Source organism: Balaenoptera musculus, chromosome 17, assembly GCF_009873245.2.
Source record: "Balaenoptera musculus isolate JJ_BM4_2016_0621 chromosome 17, mBalMus1.pri.v3, whole genome shotgun sequence".
NCBI classification, from domain to species: Eukaryota; Metazoa; Chordata; class Mammalia; order Artiodactyla; family Balaenopteridae; genus Balaenoptera; species Balaenoptera musculus.
Window position 1 is genome coordinate 65,723,507 of NC_045801.1, and position 23,281 is coordinate 65,746,787.

The 23,281-nt window shown below is 45.6% G+C and overlaps 2 protein-coding genes across 10 annotated transcripts in view; one reads left to right on the forward strand and one right to left on the reverse strand.

Moving 5' to 3' along the window:
* Positions 1-23,281, forward strand: part of NCOA2 (nuclear receptor coactivator 2) — a 275,210-nt gene that overhangs the window by 248,989 nt on the left and 2,940 nt on the right. For 6 of the 9 annotated variants that reach the window (XM_036829934.1, XM_036829930.1, XM_036829931.1 and 3 more), the window contains 8 exons: positions 7,497-7,662; positions 11,069-11,347; positions 12,236-12,313; positions 13,677-13,911; positions 15,679-15,856; positions 16,479-16,677; positions 18,454-18,543; positions 22,303-22,800. In XM_036829934.1, the coding sequence (XP_036685829.1) occupies positions 7,497-7,662; positions 11,069-11,347; positions 12,236-12,313; positions 13,677-13,911; positions 15,679-15,856; positions 16,479-16,677; positions 18,454-18,543; positions 22,303-22,314 (1,237 nt within the window). In that variant the 3' untranslated portion in view covers positions 22,315-22,800. Of the gene's footprint in view, positions 1-7,496; positions 7,663-11,068; positions 11,348-12,235; positions 12,314-13,676; positions 13,912-15,678; positions 15,857-16,478; positions 16,678-18,453; positions 18,544-22,302; positions 22,801-23,281 lie in introns of those variants that run through there. The other 3 variants (XR_005016991.1, XM_036829936.1, XM_036829935.1) reach the window with 3 other exon arrangements.
* LOC118883764 (vacuolar protein sorting-associated protein 29-like) lies at positions 1,684-5,753 on the reverse strand. Its single transcript, XM_036830909.1, is given in 3 exon segments — positions 1,684-2,221; positions 2,223-2,301; positions 5,749-5,753. Coding segments are annotated over 3 exon segments (567 nt in total). The 3' UTR covers positions 1,684-1,738.

Below are 23,281 nucleotides of genomic sequence, written 5' to 3' on the forward strand. Positions count from 1 at the left end.
TTGGTGTATGTTGTGCTTATTTTATCTGTGGATTCATCAGCTCTGGAATTGTAGCCATGATCTCTTTATGTACTGCCCCTCCACCATTTTCTCTATTCTTTCTTTCTGGGATTCTGGCAAGACATACGTTAATCTTCTCTTTCTACATCAGATTTTTTAAAACTTCTACCCTCCTTATTTCTTAACCCATGTATTTTCCATCTCCCTGTCTCTCTGTACTACATTTGGGATAATTTATCCATATCTATATTTCATTTCATTATCTCTTTAGCTATGTTTAAACCAATTATATTTCTCATTTCTCAAAGTTCTGTTTGCCTGGTTATTTTTCATAGTCTCTTACTGTTTGCTTATTTTTGTGATTCCATCTTTATATCATTAAACATCACATTCATCATTACTTTCTAAATTTCTCGATTCGATAATTCCAATTTCTGGATTTCTTGCCGTTCTAAATCCAGTGATTGACTCTTGCTCGTGGTGGCCTGTTTCCCTGAGTATTTTGGTAATCTTTCACTGGGAGTTCCTAGTTGATCTTTGTCAATGATCCAGCCGGGGGTTAAAGTTGAAGACACTTTTCTTGCAAGGGAATTTGCATTGTTCTCTGCTGGAGGTGAGGGTCCCCGCTCACCACTCTCCTCCGTGCGGTCCAGCACTCTCCGCTCAGCTCTTTCACTTGGCTGTGGCCCGGTGTGCCCCAGCTCTCAAGGATAAAACACACCTGTTGCTGGGGGCTTAGGTGTTGCTCAAGTTTTAGCTCAAAGATGGTTCTTGTTCCCTTATTCCCTGCAAAGGCAGTATCACAGTCATGTTGTATGCATAATCCCATGGTTTTTAAGCAAAGCACTGGAAGCAGACGTTGCACAGGCGACCTTGAGGCCTGGGTGATGGTGCTGCTTGGCCATTTGGGTGGGCGAAGAGCCCCGAGGCAGAGAGATAGTTAGGAGCCTAAGCAGGAGTCAGTGTGGGCGCTTAAATGATGCAGGCGATGTTTTCTGGGCAGTAACCATGTTAGAAAACAAACTGGAGGAATTCGGCCTTGAGGCTCACATGTAGAAGGTTCGGGTTGGAGGCTCAGTGAGGACCTTCCAGACTGATCGTTTTGTCCTTTGGGGATTATTCTAGTCTAAAATTATGAAATACTTTTTATCAAATTCACAAATGATGAAAGCAGGGTTTCTGAAATTTTATAAGGGTAGAATATTTCCAGAGCTCCTTGTTTAAAAAAAAAAATACAGATTTCATAGTGACTCTTATTACCCTGGGATAAAATGCTTTTGCATAGCTCAGAACTGTGGTGTGGTGCCCATTTTCCTTTCTATATCTTTTTTTTTTTTTTTTTTAATAAATGAAAAGTAACTGTTTATTACTGGAGAAGAGAAGAATGTATACAAGAAAATCTAGATTCTTTCTCCTCATGCACTACTTTGGTAATAAAGTTCCAAATATCAACTATGAAGATATTTACAAGGATAAATCTTTCTTAACATGTGACCATTTACTGTGTGGTGGACATTTTTTCATAGAAATCATATACTTAAACTAAATATAATCTTATAGTTTACAAGAAGCTTAGAACATTATATTAACAGAAGACGAGATTATATTTTACTGCAAAATATTATAAAAGTGATACAATTTTGTGGCTTTTAAACATTTAATTACTTGAGTTGAACAGGGGAATGAAGAAAAAAAAAACAAAAAGCCCAACAGAAAAATCATCAGGACACGCCTCACTTTAAGATTTTTTGTATTCGATTTGTTCTACTTTCACATCGTCTCCAATTAGCTGATACACGTAAGCGACAACTGTAGAAGCCTGGATATCCATCAACACAAATGAAAGAATAATGTTCGTTTCCAAGGCATTATATGCTCCAGTGGCAGAACCTGGATTAATGTAGAATTTATTTTCATGCTCAAATGCTTCAAATTTATGTGTGTGTCCTGAAATAAGGATATCCATATCAAACTGCCTCTGCAACAGGGCTAAGCTGGCCATATCTCCCCATGGAATAACTTGATGTCCATGGATCAAACCAATTTTGAACTGCCCAACAGTTACAACTTTCTGTTCTGGATAATTCAGATTCTCATCGAAGTCTCCTCTCACAACATGAACATCACCAGCCAGAGTCTTGAGATAGTCATAACTGTCTTTGGTACAAAGGTTTCCAGTGCAGAGAATGTGCTGAATCTTTCCTGGTACCAGCAGTTTTTTTTAATTTAGCTGGCAAACTGTTGCACCGGTGTGGGATGTGCAGGTCTCCTAATACCAACGCCAACTGGAGATAGAACAGTCTTCATCTTTAGAGGGGGATCCCTTCAGAGATGGATTGAAGTACGTAGTTAATGTGGGACGCATCCTGTCACTGGGCTCTGCTCAGTCACCCCTTTGTATATCTTAAGAGAGTGATAAAGGATTCAGAGGCTTCAGTGAAGTTTTAAAAAATCAAAATAGCAGAAGATGAATATGAGCCCAGCAATACTGGATGTGTGTGAAAAAGTTGGGAACTAGTTATTCACTGAAAGAAAAGATGATTAGGGCAATTGCTTAATAACTGTTTTAGGGAGATAAGGAAGAGTGGGTACTCGCCAGCTGTATTCCATTCTCTTAGCGGGGGAAACTAGTGTCTTCCAACCCCGCTGTGCCTATGAACCATCTTTGGGATCTCATTGAAAGGCAGGTCTGGGTGGAGCCCAGGAGTCTGCGTTCCTAACAAGCCCCAGGTGATGCCAGCACCGCTGCTCCTCTGACGCACTCTGCGTGGAAGAACAGACGAGAACCGCGGTCAGTCAGTGTGGCTCTTACTGACTCGCTGCCAAGGGCGGCGTGTGGCCTCCATCACTGAGTACTATTCTTGGGGACAGAGCATCGCGTAAATAAGCGCCGTGATCATTCTTGGAGGTGGTGCTTTCTCGGGGTCCTTCCAGCTCTTTGAGTCTGATTTCATGGTGTCAGTGAGTATTGCGCGTTTTCTAAATATGTTTATTGGATATGTTAAAAAACACACCCATTTCCATGGAAACATGCACGTAGTAAAAAGGTAGTCGAATAATTAAATCCAGCACCTGAGAGTTGGTTTTGGATGAAATGTCTAAGATTAGTTTCTAGGGAAAACTGGGCCCAACGTTAGGATTTTCACTGTTGCCCAAGCAGAGGAAGGGTTCTGTTAAAGCAAAAATGAGGACCTCCCCGGCTGTCCCGCAGCTGGGGCTCCGCGCTTCCACCGCAGGGGCGCGGGCTCCATCCCTGGTCCGGGGACTGAGATCCCGAAAGCCACACGGCGGCGCGGCAGAGCAGCCAAAAACCAAATAATAATAAAACGGAAGAATTCCAGAGTACACACTGAGGCCAGCTACAGAGTCAGCTGGTTCAGTTTGCTGGGGGCGTTTCTGTGACTCGCCCTGCCCTGTTCTCTTGTTGCTGTCAGTTTTCTTTGTAGAAGAGCGCTGTGGACAAAACAAAACATTTCCACCACTTTTAAAGTTATTTATTTCCATTTTTCCAGCCACTTACCCCTCTTCTTTTATTTTAAATAATTCAGGTTGGAAGAAATTTATAACCAACTTTATGGTAGTCTTATTGTCATAGAAATCCAGAAATGATGGATAACAAATGTTCTAACCACGTCTCTCTTTTGAAATAAAAGAAAAGCAGTGCCTTTTTTAAAATCCCCTTTATAAGTATCACCATTAATATTTTATATTTTTACTGCCTACCTATTTAGGAATAGGTTTTTAAATGTTTTATGAACCCAGCACTAGTTTATATACACATTTCAGAAAGACAGTAGTTTAGCCCTTTAATCTCTAACATATTCACATACTCATTTATTTATAGCTGAATTTCCATTTTCTGTACTTTCATTGTGGTTTTTTTTCCTTTATTCATTTGGTATGTAAAAGAGACGCTTAAAATACAGCCCCAAATTTATGGATGATTTTTTGATGATTTCTATTGGATTTATAAAAGTGAACAGTAGCTGCCTTTCATGAAAGACTTCCTTTCACATTAAGTTCAAAATCTGAGTAATTTGGTTTTCTCTTGTTTGTAATGTGTCTAAGAGTAAAGGTTCTTTGGTTGACTATTTCTCATCATGTAGCAGCTGCTACTTTTTTGCAGAATTTTGAAAACACACATGAAAAGTGAGAGTATGGTATGATTTCTCAAACAAGAGCTCAGAATTGATCTTATTCCCCTTCTTATCACCATCTTTAATGTCCTACTAGTCTATAAATAAATGAAAGTGTAGATTTCAAGAAATAAGGTTTTTATTGATGATGGATTAACTACCTTCTGCTAGTTCATTACTTACCATTTTGCCAACTTGGACCTCTGTGTGTTCTTCCCTTTATTCCTCTGAATTTTATCCTTGACTTAATGTTATTATATTTGTCAGCTGCCGTCTAGATTGTAACTATATTTGTAATTGCCCAGAATGTAGGAAAATAATTTCTTCATTATGTTGGCAGCCATTTATAAAGTTGGGATTGGAAGTCTGGGTCAGTATTTTTTTCTGTAAGCCAAGTGTATTATGATGTTTCTAAGGGAAGTGATGTAACTCGTGGTATGCCCAAATTTGTAATACTAAGCCACAACGCAGTGTATTTTTCTGAGTATAAAAATGTATTTTTCTGAGTATAAGGTATGGTAACCTGGCTAGATCAAGAACCTTTTATTTTCACCAACTTGCCGGACCTATGCAGTTCAAGTACTGGTCCAACAAAGAGATTGAAGATGGCCTCACTGGGCACCGGCTAGGGTGGAGGTTTCTAAATAAATGCCAACATCAAGTCAGCATAGTGCAGTGAGTGGTACTAGAGTTGAGAGGAGAGTGGGAGTGGTCCGGAGTGGCTGTGAAGGAGACATGCCGAGCCCGGATGGGAAGGTAGGATTGCAGCTGGAGTAGAGGGTGGGAAACGTGGAACGGGAAGTCTTGGCATTATGATGGGTATGCGGCATCTTCTGGAAAAAGGCCAGTTGCCCAGCGTGGCTGGGACCCACAGGGAAGTCGTGGGCATTACGTTGGGAAAGGTTAGGCTTTACCAAAGTGTGTGTGTCCTTGAATTCCACCACCACCAGCACCCTGTCCCAGGGCCTTAGACATTGCGAGTCAGCTCAGTAATGGGAGAAGGAACCTGACAGCATCGTATCGGGAGAATCAGAGAGAGACTGTAAGCCGGAAAGTGTCTTGAAGGTCCCAGCTCGAGTTGAAGAGGGCCTTGACCAAAGTGGGAATCTGGGCCAAGCATTGGTTTAATGTTTTTAATTAAAAAAAGAAAAGGCATGTAACAAAAATGGGTTATTTTATTATGTGGGAAATCGTTTAGATGCAAATGAGCATCGGTAGTTCTTTTTCTTTAAGCCTTTGGATGTGTCTTCCCTGGGGTGGAGCTGTCTTCCAGAGTACCAGACGGAGTCTCCTCTTCCTCCTGACGCTGGGTTGCAGGCAGGTGCAAACGGGGCGGCCTGCCTTGCGGTGGAGCCCGTGCAGCCTCGCTCGGGTTAAAAGGGAGTCGATTTCACATTAGCCGGTCATCAGCAGAGAGATCTGGGATGGGGGTTGTGGTCGTGTGGGAATAAAAGCTTCTGAAGAAACAGAAGTCGAAAATTGTGAAATAAAGCTAGAGGAAGAGAATATTAACTAGCATCTTTAGGGAATGAGGTCTCAGGCCTAAGAGAATTTGGTAAATAGACAGCATCCACTCTTGGCTGACTTGAGCTCCTTTGTTCATGAAATTTACCGCATCTAAACGTGGGTCATTGCTCTTTGGGGAATTCCCTCCTCTCTTTGCTTCCGTGACATGCAGATCTGTGGTTCTCCTCCTCCTTGTTGCCACTTTCCTATGTCTGCTCCTTCCTCCCACCCCCTGAGCGTACAGTGATCTGGTCACAGTTGTGTTTAAAAAGTTGACTCTGGCTGGAGCCTCTGCTCCGCAACAAGAGAGGCCGCGATAGTGAGAGGCCCGCGCACCGCGATGAAGAGTGGCCCCCACTCGCCGCAACTGGAGAAAGCCCTCACACAGAAACGAAGACCCAACACAGCCAAAAATAAAAATAATAAATAAATAATAAATAATAAATTTTTTAAAAAGTTGACTCTGGGAGAGTGTGGAAGCACGAAGGGCAATGGGGGAACCATTCCAGTGCCCGACATCTTCCTGGGAACTGAGGCCATGGTGGGAGAAGGGGCAGGTGCAGAGAGAGCCCCGGCCAGGACCACGGGCCTCTGCCAGCGCTGGCGAGCGCCCTAGTGACGGGAACGCTTGGGTGGAGCGAGGTGGGCAGCGTAGCGCACACGCTGGGCCCAAGATGGTGCCCCTCACAATGCCTCGCAGGCCGTGGGATGTGGGCTCGGAGCCGCGGACCGCGGGCGAGCAGTGTCGTTGAGGGCACACTTAAGTGGGCGATTTTCTTCACAAGTGACTAGGGCTAAATGGAGAGGATAGAGTGTTTCCAGTGCACCGGGTTAGAACTGTTTGAAACTGACTCTTGGCTTTAATCCTCAGCATTTCAGGATTCTAGGCCAAAGTGGCACAAAGCATATGAAACCGGCTAGATAGGTCATTCATCCCTAGGTGAATCTATCATTGCTTAAGAATGAGGGAACTTACCTGTAAACTTTATTTTCTCCAAAACATAGAGTAACTTTAAGAGTACAAATTAGAGTATCATTTCCCCTTTTGGTATTATAGTAACTCAGAAGCTCTTTTTTAAAACTCCCCAAGTTTGTCAGTTAATTTAAATTATAGGAGTTTTATATACCATAGAATTTGGAGTGCAGTGTTACGGTTTTATCACCAATCACCTTATATAATAACAAACATAATTTGCATGTTCCTGGTCTACTTTTCTTGACTAACTCAGGAAGTCTAACAACCACGCTTCTTGAGGATTTTAATAAATGTTTACAAGTCCCACTTACACATGACAGAGAAATGTCCTATTAGTCCAGCCAAGTGCAGTCTAATGGCAGCTGAGTTCAAAAACATTAATGGAGCTTTTATGCTCATAGTGTCCCTCAGATGGGTCATCAGAACCTCATGAGAAATGAGACTGTGCAATCAACTGGTCTTTTTTGCTAAAATTCAGGAAACTCCTTTGACTACTTCAGTACAAAGTAAATACATATACGCTTGAAGAGCCAGCGTGGATTTGTGGGAACATAGTGGTCACCTAGGTCGGTGTTGAATCCCAGCTTTGCAGTGTCTGCCTGTGTGATCTCCACCACAGGGTCTGACAAGCTCTCCAAGCCTCAGCGTTGGCAGCTTTAGAGCGGGGGCAATAAAAACAAAGCTTACAAATCCGATGCCTATATGTGTGTCCGGCTTATCTCTGTTAGGCACTGAATGAAGTATATCTATTATTTAGGGTTGTTGTTTGTGTCTGGCTGCTATAGTATTTTACTACTTTTGTCTTTAAGGGAAAAAAAAAATGTTCTCTAATCAACTAGCTTTTCCATGGGCCTGAGATGAAGTTTGTCTCTTTACAGGCAGCCGTTCGGCAACTCTCCAGATGACATGCTGTGTCCACATCCTGCAGCGGAGTCTCCAAGTGATGAAGGCGCTCTCCTGGACCAGCTGTACTTGGCCTTGCGGAACTTCGATGGCCTGGAGGAGATCGACAGAGCTCTGGGGATACCCGAGCTGGTCAGCCAGGTGGGCACAGAGCAAAGCTGGTGGGGACCGAGCACTTGCGTGGGCACGGAGGTATCTGTTCTCTTTTGTCGGCAGATAATCTGCAGTCTGCTTTTTAGAATGCTTTCTTACCTCTAAACAAGCAAGCTCTGTTTTCTGTCTCCCCCGCTCCTTGTTACTCCCACATCAAGAATGGAAAATACTGAGACTGAGTTTGACCTGTACTTTGGGTCAATTGAGCTGAAAGGCAGAAACTCAAGTCCAGCTCATCTACTGACAGGGAGGAACATGCAGGGGGCAGAGAAGCCAAGAACAGAACATTGCTGCCCCAGCAATCCAGAACCTTCCATCTAAAAGCCAGTATCCTTAAAATGGTTCTAACAAACCTAGGGGCAGGACAGGAATAAAGACGCAGATGTAGAGAATGGACTCGAGGACACGGGGAGGGGGAAGGGGAAGCTGGGACGAAGTGAGAGAGTGGCATGGACATATATACACTACCAAATGTAAAATAGATAGCTAGTGGGAAGCAGCCGCATAGCACAGGGAGATCAGCTCGGTGCTTTGTGACCACCTAGGGGGGTGGGATAGGGAGGGTGTGAGGGAGACGCAAGAGGGAGGGGATATGGGGATATACATATGCATATAGCTGATTCACTTTGTTATAAAGCAGAAACTAATACACCATTGTAAAGCAATTATACTCCAATAAAGATGAAAAATAAAAAATAATTAAATAAAAACTAGTATCCTCAGTCACTCTTCATCTTAACATTTGTGGGCTCGTGATAGGAAGCTACTTGTGCTAAAAGAATATGTTGCAAGTAAGTTAGCAGAAGTCTTTTTTTTTTTTTTTTTTGGCTGTGTTGGGTCTTTGTTGCTGCGCGCGGGCTTTCTCTAGTTGTGGCGAGCGGGGGCTACTCTTCATTGTGGCGCACAGGCTTCTCATTGCGGTGGCTTCTCTTGTTGTGGAGCACGGGCTCTAGGCGCACGGGCTTCAGTAGTTGTGGCTCACGGGCTCAGTAGTTGTGGCTCGTGGGCTCTAGAGCACGGGCTCAGTAGCTGTGGCACACAGGCTTAGTTGCTCCGCGGCATATGGGATCTTCCCGGACCAGGGCTCGAACCCGTGTCCCCTGCATTGGCAGGCGGACTCTTAACCACTGCGCCACCAGGGAAGTCCCAGCGGAAGTCATTTTAAAGGTAGCTGCAGTTCATTCATCATTTTGCCCTCTGTGTGGATTTAGCCACAGTCATACGGGGGCTATTTAATATCGATGGGAATGTAAAGACGTTAGCCAGTCTTAGTGGGCTTCCCCCTCCTGGTGATTAGTTGGTGACATAAAGTCACTAACTACATCAAGAGTGCTTTATAGCAACAATATAATAAGTAACCTAACATAGTCTCATGAAATAACTTAGGACTTTTCTGAATCTGGCTACGCAGCCCAGTTTGTGTGAAGCAGGCATCCTGGTTTCCTATAGAAAGAGTCACCTGGAAAAAACGATCAGTCTCACTGCTGTCTTCCTCTTTTCTCAGCATGAATCGTCTTTATTTCTTATTGCTAAGCAATGCCTTCCAGGGTTCGCTCTGCTTCGTGGACGTAGGACGTATCGTGAGGGTCTGTGGGAAGGGAGATGCAGAGCCATTGGAGACCTCTCTGAAGCATTCAGAACAGCCCTGTCATAATCCCCACGTTCAGCAGACATAAGTGGGAGTTAAGACTTGATAGTTCATACTGAGAACAGAGCAGAATGGAAAGAAATGACTTGAGGTTACATGATATAACCTGAAATAAGAGAGGAAAATGGAGTTGAAGTATTTCCTGTGTGGCTGGTTTGCTTTGCCTTTAGTGCTGGTGAGAATTTAGCCTTCACTATTGTTATCCCTGAGTTTTGTCTAAGTGACATTTAAAGATGTGATTCTTGGGGTTGCTGAGTGACTCGGAGCATTGTTTTTATCAAAAGTGGTATCATTTCATCATTTAATATCTTCAGTCTCTCTTTTTTTTTTTTCATTTATTTGTGTTGTTTCTGTTTTGTCTCATCAAATCCCTCATCCTTATATCATATTAAACTGAATTATAGAAATAATGATTATTAGGTGGAGTCGGGAACTGTAGAATACACGTGGACTTTATTTGCACTCATCAGAGTTGTGTGTTTTCTTTAAAAATGGATATTAAACTTTCTCTCTGTTAAAGATGGGCAAATATTTAAAGATCTGAGATAGTTTTGTGCATGTAGTTAGAGCAGTAATTCAACAGTGAATGGTTTCCCCCAAGCGGGCTCCATCCACATTTTTAAAACTACTACGGGCAGGGGAATGGACCCCGTTCTCACGGGTCCACGTGACCTAAGCCCAGGATTCTGGGTGGCTCCAAGCCTGCTCTCACGTGGGTAGACTGGCTTGAGGAAAGCTTAGGCTGTTACTAGGCTAAAGCACACCTGAGAGATGATTTTGCTGTTGCGTCCTTCCCTCCTGTCTGTTGGGAGGTTTGTAGCAGAAGGAAGAGGAGAATGAACCAGGTGCACCTTCCTGCTCTACACAGAGTCACGTAGGGCCGCCTACCTCGAAGGTGTGCCCCTTGGAGAAGTTCTGGATTTTCTGCACCCGCCTCCTTCTGACCCAGATAGGGTAGCCCTAAGAAGTCAAGGATAACGAACATGTTAAATACGGCTAGTAGGAAATAAGATGGTGGCAGAATGTGGGGTGTGTAGGGAATTCTGACCACCCCAGAAAGCAGTCAGATACAGGTGGTGTTTCACACTGGTGAGCAGCTCAGGTCCTACATCACAGACTCTACTGGAACCCACTCCTCACTAGCCAGACAGGCTTGTTGCAATTTGCTGCACATCTACAAGTCTCAGTTTTGTTATCTGCAAAATGGGAATAGTGGTGGGCACCCCAACACTGCTGATCCCAGCCAGGTACCAAGGCAGCTGTCTAGTTAAAGTGATTAATACAGGTGTGACTAATCAAATCAGAACACTTAACACGTGGGAATTCCCTGGCGGTCCAGTGGTTAGGACTCTGCACTTTCCTGCCGGGGCCCGGGTTTAACCCCTGCTTGGGGAACTAAGATCCCACAAGCCGGCAAAGAAAAACAAGCCCCTCGAGGCGGCTAGGGGACATTGGCATTCTTCCAGCTGGCGGCATGAGTAGGAGGCATTCCGTAGTCACAGCCCATCTCTCCCTGCCCTCGGAAGAAGTGCTGCTGGGAGTCAAGCCTGACCCCTGCTTCTTACCTCAAGTAACTGGATCTCTGGAACAGAGGCATTTTCTAGGAAGACAAGTGGAGTCAAGGTAGAAGTCCCTTTGTGTAGTGAGTACAATAGCAGAAGCCTCAAATACAGGGCAGTGTCTGTTCACCCTGCGGTTCTCAGTGGTTTTATTTAACTGTTTGTTACCCGGGGGCTTTCTCTTCAGAGCCAAGCGGTGGATCCAGAGCAGTTCCCAAGTCAGGATTCCAACATCATGCTGGAGCAGAAGGCCCCCGTGTTCCCGCAGCAGTATGCACCTCAGGCGCAGATGGCCCAAGGCAGCTACACTCCCATGCAGGATCCAAGCTTCCACACCGTGGGGCAGCGGCCGAGCTACGCCACGCTCCGCATGCAGCCCAGACCCGGCCTCAGGCCCACGGGCCTGGTGCAGAGCCAGCCCAACCAGCTGAGGCTTCAACTGCAGCATCGCCTCCAAGCACAGCAGGTGCGTTCCTGGCCGCGCCTGGAAAATCGGGGGGCGGCGTGGGGGCGGGGCGGGGGGGGGGTACACAGGGAAGGTGGACGTGAGCCCGGGGGGTCCTTTTGGAGGCCTTAAAGCTCCTTCTGTCCTTTCCAAGAGGGTGAAAACGTTGCCACGTTACCTTACAACTTCCATACTCCTTTCTGCTTCACCTCCTTCCCTTCTTTCTCTCTCCTCCACTAACTCCAGTCCAGCCTAGAGCAGCTCTTTGGTTTCCTAGCTCTATTATTTACTGAGGGGCTAACCTTGAGCTCTGTGAGCCTCAGTGTTTACATCTGTACAGTGGGGTTGCTGTACAGTCTCGGGCAGTATGTGTGTGTCTGTGGGGCCCGGCACAGTTTCTGGCCCAAAGGGAGCTCCCAGGACAACCGTAGCTCCTGCCATTCGTCCTATCTTGTGGCCAGAATCATCACTCTTAGTGGAGTGGTGGCAGAGGGTGCTGCCTTCTGGAATACCTGTTTAGCTGAAGAAAGTGTGTTCTCACTGAAACAAGCCTGGACAGACTTCTCTCATGTAGTAAATAATCATGTTGTGGGCTCTTAAATCGCCTCTCCTTTTTTTCCCTCTGCTTTTTTCCTAATCTTCCTCTCGGCCTCCTTTTCTGATCATTCTACTCCCTTGCCCCCTTGCAAACAGCGTGTTTTCCAAACTGTCCAAAATAACTTCTCAGCTATAAGCAATGGGAAAACTCAATGATAACTAGCTTTACAAGGGAATCCAGGTACAAACCATGTGGTTTCAATGTCCAGCAGCAAGCAGATGTCGGGTTGGCGGGGAGAGGGGCAATTTCTTGAGGAAGGTGATTTGAAATAGAATGTATTCTGATATTGACTGCCGTGTGTATGCATTTAGAATCGCCAGCCACTCATGAATCAAATCAGCAATGTTTCAAACGTGAACCTGACTCTGAGGCCTGGAGTACCCACACAGGTAAGGCGCAGACCAGCCGTCAGCTTTTACTGGATCCGCTTAACTTCTCTTGTCATCTCTTCCCCCTTGATATCCCACATAAAGTAACTCAGAAGGCCATATACATAAATCCAGATCCACACGATGGATGTCGTGTCATTCGCTTATCTTGTCTGGTCTGTCGCTTTTGTGGTTCCCTCATCACTGCCATGTTTATTGCCAGGTACAGTCAATTATCGTTATTCACACTGGTTGTGTTCTGTAAAGTTACTGCAAACACTGAATTAGCGAATATTGAACCGTTGCTCCTAGGAGAAATAAAGGGTTCGTTTCCTTTGAGCCTCTTGGTCACATTTTCATGAATCAACGTGTGTGTCTGTTTGAAGACACCTTGTTTAATATATATTGTTGATTCATTAACGTTGAACTCACAGCCAGCAGCACTGTACCTCGTGACTGCATGAAGCTCATCTAACTCCCAGATTTTCCCCATAAGGCACGTCGCAGCCCCCTGTGCTTACTTAGGACACTAGGCAGCACTTCAGCACTTCTAAGGAGCCATTTTAAACAGCAGAGTCACCAACAAAAAGCACGACAATGTGAAAAACGTGGAACTAAATAGTCCACACAAAGGACACTTGTGCGCAGTGCGAGGGCTGAAACAAGAAGCAGTGCCGCCTGGTCTCAGCCTCAGGTGGGAATGGGCACGTTGGGCTTCTCACATTTTTTGCTGCTCTGCACGTGTCCATAAATCACGACAGTGCCGTGAGTATTGGTTCTGGGGTGACCAGTAAATGTTAGCCAGGTAGGCAAGCTCACCAGTGCAGAATCCATGAATAATGAGGTTGACTGTATACTGCCAGGACCCGTAGCCAGCCTGGTGCCACTTAACTGACAGCAAGCACGGGTGCCCCTCCCGTCCTGGCCTCCCTACGCGCCTGCCTCCGTCCAGCCTTTTCTGAAGTGCTTCAAAGCCACCTTTTGGCACAGTGACTTGGTTTCCCTTTAGACTTGAATGTCCCTTAATGAGACTCTAAACTGCCGTCCTCAGGGTTTCTGCAGAGTCCTGTTACAGACAGGACTGGGGTTCCTGTGGGCTCCCTTCGTTACCTGTGTCCTCTCACAGTGAGTCTCAAGTTACTTGATACTGACATCAAACCTAACGCATGTCAGTCACTGCAAGGTTTCAGAATCATCACCTCTACAGAATTCAGAAGCTCACATTCTCAACCACCAGTTGGTCAGCTCTAAACTGTTCTCTTCTGTTTGCCAAATAATTTCTCACGAGACAGTACCCTTTGTTATCCTATTTCTAACATACGGGTTGTTTTTCGATCTGTCTCCACCCCCAATGTCTTCCTCCGTGTTTTGCCCCCCGCTCCAGGCACCTATTAACGCACAGATGCTGGCCCAGAGACAGAGGGAAATCCTGAACCAGCATCTTCGACAGAGACAAATGCATCAGCAACAGCAAGTTCAGCAGCGAACTCTGATGATGAGAGGACAGGGGCTGAACATGGCGCCCAGCGTGGTGGCCCCTAGCGGTGTGCCGGCCACTATGAGCAGCCCCCGGGTCCCCCAGGCAAATGCGCAGCAGTTTCCCTTCCCTCCGAACTACGGTACGGGACTTACACCGCCGCCGCCTTTCACCAGTCCTTTCTCCCCAGTGTACCCCAGTCCTGGGTCACAGCTCCTCTCTCGCAGCTCTTTGCGTGGCTCCCAGATGAACCTGGCTAACCGGGGGATGCTGGGAAACCTGGGAGGACCACTGGGGCCCGTCAGGAGTCCCCAGGTCCAGCACGGTACCTTCCAGTCTCTCAGCTCGGGTGCCATCTTTGCTCTGAGTGCAGGTCTTTCTTTAAGAATGACCGGCGTAGGTGTGCGTGCGTAGAGTGCCTCTGCCGGTCATGCGTGTGAGTGCGTGTGAATGTCTGCACTTACGTCAGTGTCTGTAAACACAGGTGCATGTGCATATGCTTTTACTTGAAAACCTCTGAGTCTAAAAACAATAGATAGATACAAAATGTTGAAAGACGTATATCATTGTAAGTATTTTACAGACTTTCTACAGCTTTTGAAAAATAAAGGCTCTCAATATTATACCAGATCTTTAATGAATCGATCATTCTTGAGAAGCGCTGCACAGAAACCACAGCGGACGACCTCTTAATTTTCTTCGTATTGATTTGTTGTTTAATGTCAGTCTTAAGAGACAAGCGTGCAATGTCATAACATTAATATTTGTGTGCATGTCATGTTCGATTAATAGTTGAATCATTGATAAAAGTAAGGGCTGACATCAAGGTTAATATTCAAAATGACTTTCCCCATCTTCTGCCAGAGTTCTCTGGAAACAAGTACCAAGTCTTTGTGGTGCTTAGCCTCACATCTCCTATTTCTTTAAAGAAACAAAGATAATGTGCAGCATTTTCCTGTGTGATCTTAAGCTTTTCTTCTGTGGCTCATTAAAGCATTAATTAAATATGCATGTTTAACACATCTTCTAGGCAAAAATGGGCTTACCTCAATGTCATCCCTGAAATTTTCTAAGAAGCCGCCTCCTTTGTTTCCCAACTCTTCCTCTCTTTCCTTTTTGATGATTTAGGAAAGCCTGCTAAAAGTTCTTTCTCTCCTTTTGCCTCTGCACTGAACAAGAAGCTTACATGGAATTTGTTTTTCTTATTCTTGCTAATCTTGTGTAGCGCAAAAGTATGGTAGAGCCCTTTATAAATACACAACAAGCTAATCATGAATGCAGTTACTTTCTAAAATTTTTTTATTTTTTGGCCATGTCGCACAGCTTGTGAGATCCCAGTTCCCCAACCAGGGATCGAACCCAGGCCCTCGGCAGTGAAAGTGTGGAGTCCTAACCACTGGACCGCCACGGAATTCAATTCCCACAGTCACTTATTTTTAAAAACGCATCTATCTCATCATAGAATAACTTGGGTTAATTTAATAAAAAATTATTCAAGTGTGTTGGCTTTTTATATATAGCTAAACCTTAATCCAAGTTAATCCAGTTGTAGTGATATATAAACATTGAAAGACTGTTTCCGGTCAAAGAGAAATATACACATTTGACTCATTCTTGATTTGCAAGGGATATGGGGAAAGAATAGTATCTCTCTCTACCTCTAGTCATGATGGTTAATATCGTTCCTAGGCACCCCTCTAATTACTATAGAGAACCAAGGTATGGAGAGTTTTTCTTCATGCATTTTATTCCATCTTGGAATCTTTTTTAAATGTATATAATTTACCAGCACATGATCAGGTATTTGATAGTAATTTTCTTTGTGTATTTGATTTGCACGTTCTCTTCTGTCCCCCGTCTCAGCGATAAAACTAACCATCTCCTTTGGATTTCTGTTTTGTTTTTTAAGGAATAAGTCAGCAGCCTGATCCAGGCTTTGCTGGGGCCACCGCGCCCCAAAGCCCTCTGATGTCGCCCCGGCTGGCGCACACGCAGAGCCCCATGCTGCAGCAGTCCCAGGCGAACCCGGCCTACCAGGCCTCCTCGGACATGAACGGGTGGGCGCAGGGGAGCATGGGCGCAAACAGGTACGCCGCGTGTCTGTGTCTTTTTTTTTTTTTTTTTTTTTGGTCTGTGTCTTTTTGATAGAAATGATCACCAGGGAATCTTTCCATAGCCCACCTGTCTCTCTTCTGGATTTTTCTTCTTTGCTCAAGCAAGCAATACCAAGTAAACTGCTGAGTAAGCCAGTCTACTTTTCCTAGGGCATAAGTTACCAGAATTTACCAAACCTTAGCTTAATGTTTTTTTCCTTGGGAGTAAAAGGAACTCCCCTAAGAAGGTAGCAGCGCCACCAATGGATGATAGAAACCGCTATGGGAGGCAGTGGCCTAGAAGCCACCCTCCATCAGTACAGGTAATAACAGCAAACAGAAGCCGTGTCTGGTACAGACATGACAGTGGGACGTGTCCTTCCAGACCTTCACGGTAATGTGGGGAAAAGGACAGAGCGCAGACCGTGGCCCCTGCAGCTTCGCCAAGGGCTTCTTCCCCCGCTGTTTCTGACCTCACCACCTCCTGGTGTCCCACCCGGATTCTCTCAGCCTAGATTTATTCATTCTGAAGGAAACACCTGAGAAACCAGTGCTCAAAACTGCCTGCCTGTTTGCCCGAGGGCTCTAACATTTTCATCTTTCACTGTGTTTCTAGCATGTTTTCGCAGCAGTCCCCTCCACACTTCGGACAGCAGGCAAACACCAGCATGTACAATAACAATATGAACATCAATGTATCCATGGCGACCAACACAGGTGGCATGAGCAACATGAACCAGATGACCGGACAGATCAGCATGACCTCAGTGACCTCCGTGCCTACGTCAGGGCTGTCCTCCATGGGTCCCGAGCAGGTGAGCACCCCAAGGAGAAGCCCCCCCGCGGGCTTCTGATTGCAACTTCTTGTCTATTTTTGCATTAAATGTGTCTTTCCATGTGCTTAACATCTGCCATCAACTCCCATATTTATTTTGAAGAGTATTTTTTTCACCTCACCATCACTTGTGTTGGTGTGATTAACAGAAATACTTGATAATGATGAAATGAACATGAAAGGATCCCTGACTGCTCAAAGATCTTTTAAAATATTTCTTAACTTTCTTGTCTTCTGAATTTTTCTCTCATTTGAGGGATTTAGCGATATCTAAAATGAATCTCGAAAAATGGAGTGGTGAAAGGTATTTTTTTTTAATAGTTTTATTTTTGGATTTTTAAGAACTGATTTTTTTCTAAACATAAAACCAGATGAAAAGCAAAGGCCAAACTACCTGCCATCCAGTTAGCTTTAAATGATAGTTCACGTGTGCAGGGAGACTGACACAGGGTATCCAAAAACTACTCTTCATCATCTCTGGGATGTGGATACCATGATTTTTTTTTTTTTTTTTTTTTGGTGTGTATTTTTTTTTTAATACTTCTGTTTTGTGTTGAATAATACTGAAATGATTCTGCCATCCCTAAGTACATGCCAGCTTCACTTGGTGGCAAAGAGACTCAAAGCACTTGATACGTAGGTAGCCAGCCTGGGATTCAGAAATCTATGATGGGTAAAGATATTGGTTAATAATTTTTAAACTGTATTAAAGACCTTATTTTTAAAGGGCACAAAATGCTGGGCATTCTACCACCTCACTAGTTCAGGCAAAGTGTTAATGGGGCAAGGACCCTGAATCTTGTTTCAAATTTGGAGAAATTGAGGCATGGAAAGTTTAAACAAATTAACCAAGTGTCATTGACAGCACCATAAATTTCCATTAGATCATGGTTGTGAGAATGGTGAAAGATTGAAAGTTTAATTAGGTCTACTGAATCCTGATGTTGGTAAAGGACAATTTATGTGAAAATTTACTAAATTTTACAATGCCTCAGTGTTTTATTCTGTAAAAAGAAGATTAATAAAAATGCAAAGTGATGCATGAGAAAATATAAGCACTTTGCAATTTAAGAAGGCTTTATGCATGCGTGAGATAATAATTTGCACTTCTCTGGTTGAATTGATTGTACTTCCCTGGTGGCTAAATGCTTATTTGTATAAATTAAACATAAATTAAAGAAAAATAGACTTTCATCTTTCCAATGGAGAAAATATAGTGTGGATGCTGAATTTTCTACCAGAGTGGACCACCAGCAGTTCCTGCCTTGCTTTCTAGGGAAAGTGTAATTTGTAAAAGAAATGTACAGATGCCAAGGAATAGTTCACTTAGAAAAGATTCACAAGATCCTGCCCCGTTTGGGGTATTCACACCTGCTCTTGCTAATCAATAACTTGCCTAAAGTAACAGACATCAGGAATCACTGATCTAATTTGCACTCAAAAATGTGAACACGTTAAGGCATAAGAATGTTTCTAATATTACCATCTCTGTTGGATTTCTCTACAGAATACAAAAAAAAAAATTTAATTGTGAAGGCAGCGAGTGTATTATAAGGATTTATTTTCATGTCCCTTCACACTCCCCCCAGAACGTATGCATGGAAGAATAGATAAGGGAAGTGGCCGTTTTTATGTAGTCCTTTCTCCCCATAATTCTACTCCTAGAAACAAAGAAGCAGGTTAGTGGGTGGTTATTTCCCATACGCTTCTGGATGTCTCACTGAATAAAGCCCCTGTGCTGTCCTGCCGCCCTCAGGTTAATGATCCTGCTCTCAGAGGAGGCAGCCTTTTCCCAAGCCAGCTGCCTGGAATGGATATGATTAAGCAGGAGGGAGATGCACCACGGGTAAGAGACAGCAGAGAAGTAAGCCGCCGTGAATGCAGTAGTAAAGTGAATGTGACGTTCTGTAGACTAAAATGGGCATAGATATGGTGTCCGCCAGCAGATTGAAGAGAGTTGTGTAATACTTGTGATTTTTTTTTTAAATGTCTTCTAATTTTATCGGACATAACAGTGGTTTTTGTGTGAATAATTTTTTCTCTAAGCTCATTTCAACTGAGCTGACGGTGGTGTGTGAATTAAGAACACTAATTCTGCCCTGGAGTGAAATTATTATAGCCAAGCAGAAAATCAAGTAGCAAGGAATTAATCGTGTGAGGGCAAACTGATTCAGTTTTGCTTTTTCTGAATCATAATGTCTGCCTTTTCAGAAGGATGAAGAGGAGCTAACTTATCATTGCTCTCTCTCCCTTAATTAAGTCTAAGTTTACTCTAAGTGTTTTTCTATATTTCATTTTAGTTAGGCCACCATCTTATATATATTATTTGCCTATTACCTTAAACACTTGTTCGAGGAAGAGTGATATTACCGTGTTCAGCCAAATCTTGAAACAGTAGAACGATCAGTGCTTAGAAGCCACCTGAGTTGGGAGCCTGGCAGCAGGTGTGCCAGAGGGACCGGGAGGGCTCTGAGCGACCTGGCACAGGTGAACGGGGCCCTCTGAAGGTGGGGCAGATACAGTCCTGAGCAGCAGGTAATTCTCTTCTAAAGCGGAAGTCCTCTCTCAGTGGAGAAAAAGGTAGGGATGATGTGGAATTTCCTACACAACAGTGGATCTTGGATCATTTTGTTAGTATTATTAGCATTCAAGTTCAAAAAGTAATAGCATAAATTTGATCCAGATTTTAACGACACAGTGTGTGGCTTGTCTCGTTTGAAGAACCACGGTCACGGTGTGGCGCTGAGGCTTGGCGGGGCGGGGCGGGGCGGGGCGGAGGGAGTCCCTTGGATGTTTTGTGTACGAACCCAGATGCGCACGTCATCTGAACGGGTTAACGAATGGATGTAGTCGGTCTAACAGAAAATGGAGTGTATTGCATACTGACCAAGGGTCTAGACTCTAAATGTGCCATCGATGGAGGCTGGAAGGCCGCGGGGCACCGGCGTCTCCCCTGCCGCCGGGCCTGCCCTGCCCTCCGCTGCGGCCCTGCACACAGGGGCGGCCCGTGCGCAGACGCAGGGCCTTGAAACCCGGGCGGCACCTCCCAGAGGAACGATGGCATCAGCGCCAACTAGGCTCCCACAGGACAGCCCGTTCTAACCCAGAAGTGCCGGAGCTTAGCCTCCGAGCGCTTGGTGTCTCTCTGGGCGGAAGAAGCGCGTGTAGGCGGCCAGGCTCGCATTTCGCTCCGCGGATCCCCCGCGAGGAGACCGGGCCTCCCTCCCCCCACTGCCGGGTAACCGTGCACGGCCGGGGCGCGCGGCGAGGCCCCGGGAAGCACTGCCCGGCCGAGCCGGCAGCCCAGCCTTGCGCTCCTGTCTTCCGAGAGCCCCGGAAAGTGAGCGGCCTTAGTATTAGGTGCCTTCTTCTGCCACCACGTTACCTCCACGAAGGAAAGACTCGCCTTCTGTAAAGCGGAGCACTCGGGTGGCCCACGGTCTGGTGCAGAAGCCACCCACCTGTATTGAGCGTTCGGCGCAGGCCTGAGTCTCTGCTTAGAGCTTTATTTGGAGCAGCTCACTGAAACCGCAGCCCAGCGCCTGGCAGATCCACTGCTCTGAGAGTTTGCTGACTCGCCCGAGGTCCTGCAACACAGGAGGTGAACCCCGGCGGGCCGACCCCTGGCTGCCGTCGGCCCTGCACCATATACCACCCACCTCTCCCAAGGCAGCCCAGGGCTCTTGTGAGACTTCTTCAAGGGTCTATGCAGGTAGCACTGGAAATGCAGGCCAAAAAGGAACATATTACTTCATTCATTGGGGCCATCCCTTTCTCTCTCTATAGGTCCTAAAGGGAAGGAAACGATACTTAAACGTACTCTGGGACAGACAGTAAAGACTCAGCTGCGTACTTAGTAACTGAGTCCTCCCTCGGGCACGGGGGGCCTCATCTCAGCACGGAGGAAGCCCCCTGAGTGAGGGGAGGGAACGCACCTTTTGGCCTCTGATGCACCACGGACCGTGCGGGCCCATGGTAGATATTTAGGCCTCCCCCGCATGTTTAGGCAGGGAGACTGAATCTCTGAGGACTGGGCACTTACCCCAGGTCACACGGCTAGCAGTGGTGGAATCTATCGGAGGCCAAGAGGGGGACCACCCCGAGCAGCAGCACAGAGGGGCCCAGACCTCCCAGGCTGTCTCGACTGGCGCAGCACAGGGCAGAGGAGAGACGCAGGCAGGCGGCCGGCGGAACCAGATGTTCACGCGCGTCGGGGTACCTGGGGTGGGGGGAGGCCTGAGAAACCTGAATCGGAACGGTGAGCATTAGGGTCACAAAAGGCAACTTTCGGTAAACATAGGGTGTTCTCTCCATCCAAATGCCTTTCGGATCCGTGGTGAGAAGTCTCTCTGTTACCGTCTAGCCCGGGCCCTTTATACCCCTCTCACTTCCTGCTTTCTTCCGGCCCCCCTTGAATCTGGCTCCTCCATCTGTGCTTTGTTCATGCTGAACGTTAAAGCCAGAGGACAGTCTGTCACAGACACTCTGGTGGTTTCCTTTAGACTCTACAGTTTAGAGAGTAATATGCGCAGTGTATCCCTCCTAATTCACGAACAACAGCCGGAAATCACTCTGCATTTGTCACCGTGCTGCCAGTGTGCACACGGAGAGGCTTCCATCATATTCGTCCTGCCTCTGTAACATACCCTGCTGCTGCTGCTGCTGTGAAGCAAAGAGCTCTTCTCAGAACTTTTATTGGTGATCAGGTTCTATTTGAACTAGAAACCGCTGTGATCCATTATACATGGAATCGGTGTTCCATTTATCCTGGAATGGAGATTAAAATTGTATCATCTTGCTTTAAGCAGAGCTAGAATATACAACCATGGATTTACCAAAACCTCGAGAAGGGCAGTTATTTTATCTAACCAAAAGATTCTTCCTTTTATAAGGACTTACCATACTGTTACTACACATGCATTTCAGTGTATTAAAACTGAGTTTACTGCTCAGCCACGTGACACTTGTAGAAAGAAAGCACAGCTGTAATTACTTCTATTTCCTAGTGTTTTGGAAATTGAACACTAACTCAAATCAGCTTCGAGTTGATGATAATGACGATGACGGTGATGACGACAAAAACCCCAGTTTATTGAGCCTGCAGAAGCCGGGGAGAAGCCTGTGGTCCTCCGTGGGAGTGTGGCAGTAAGGGAGAGTCACGAGGGGACGGTTTATAGGACGTGGGTTTGTACTGGATGATTTGAGGAGACATGAAGAAAATAGTGACCCCTTCTGGATCGGACGCTGTCGAACAGCAGGCAGTTCAGCAGCTGGGTATCTCACAGGTACCTCTGTTGCGGAGGCGGGTGTCACTGGTGAGAGAGCAGCAATCACTCAGAAGGAGGGATGGGAAATCCGTTGCAGTCTGTGCCCTTCGGAGTAGCGTGCAGGATCCGCCGGCTGTGGGAACCACTCTCTGTGTTCAGTTAGGATCAATGCCATCTGCTCATCTGCATCAAAATCCAGCGTAGCTCATCCGGATGCAGCCTTTGTGATCGGCATTATTTAAGCCGGCCAAGCGGTCTGATGTTTTTGTGATGGGCCTCATGATGATCTTACCAAAAATTCCACGCTATTACACCACTCTCTCTTTGTTTTCCTACAGAAATACTGCTGACACTGAAGGTAGCTGGTTGCTTCTTTCTTCAGCTGACTGGGCTCACTTGCTCAAGATGCTTACCAGCCTGGAGAGCTGCGTCTATTTGTTTCCACCCAACCGACCTGCCATCCAGTCCCGCCAGAGCAAGATGGGCAGACGGGCCTGGGCCCCGCTGCCCCGGTAGAGTCCCCTCGGCTGCCGCAGGAGGAGCTGCCTCTTGTGTTGACAGACGTTCTGCAGCCCGTGTCCGGACAGCTGTCAGTCTGTTCACTGCATTCACCTTAGTGCAACTTAGATCTCTCCTGCAAAGTAAATGTTGACAGGCAGACTTCATACCCGTGTCAGATTGAATGTATCTAAATGTATGTATTTAAGGAAAACACCCATATGCTCTTGTTCTGTTCCTGTCTGGTTCCAGACACTGGTTTCTTGCTTTGTTTTCCCTGGCTAACCAGTCCAGTCCAAAAGAGTAAGATTTCTTCTGGGGGAAAGAAAAGAATTTTTTTTTAAAAAAAAAATCAAACTACAGATGTTTTAAGCTAAGCCTACATTTGGGATAAAAGCAGGGGAGACACCATGGACCGCACCCTACTATGTACAGAGACATCCAAGAAGTGAAGACCAAGAAATCGTAGTTGTATCTTTGTAGAAAGCTCTCAAGACCATGTCGGAAAGCGTTTCCAGTTACTGAACAGATAAAAAGGAGCCTGTGGGAGGGCTGTTAACAGTAACAAGTACTTTTTCCTCTTTTTTTTTTTTTTTTTCTGATTCAAACCAAACTAGTTCACCCAAATCATGACTCAAGAAGAAATAGTTTTCATTTCCAAATTCGCTTAGATCGATCCGACAGCCTGAATCAGCACCTCCTCTTGCATCTGACCCTGCCTCTTCCCCTCCCCTCTGCCTTCCCCAGCTCTCCCCACTCTCATGCTTTTTTTTTTTTTTTTTTTAAATAAAAGCAACAGAAACCAGGTAAGCCCTTTAG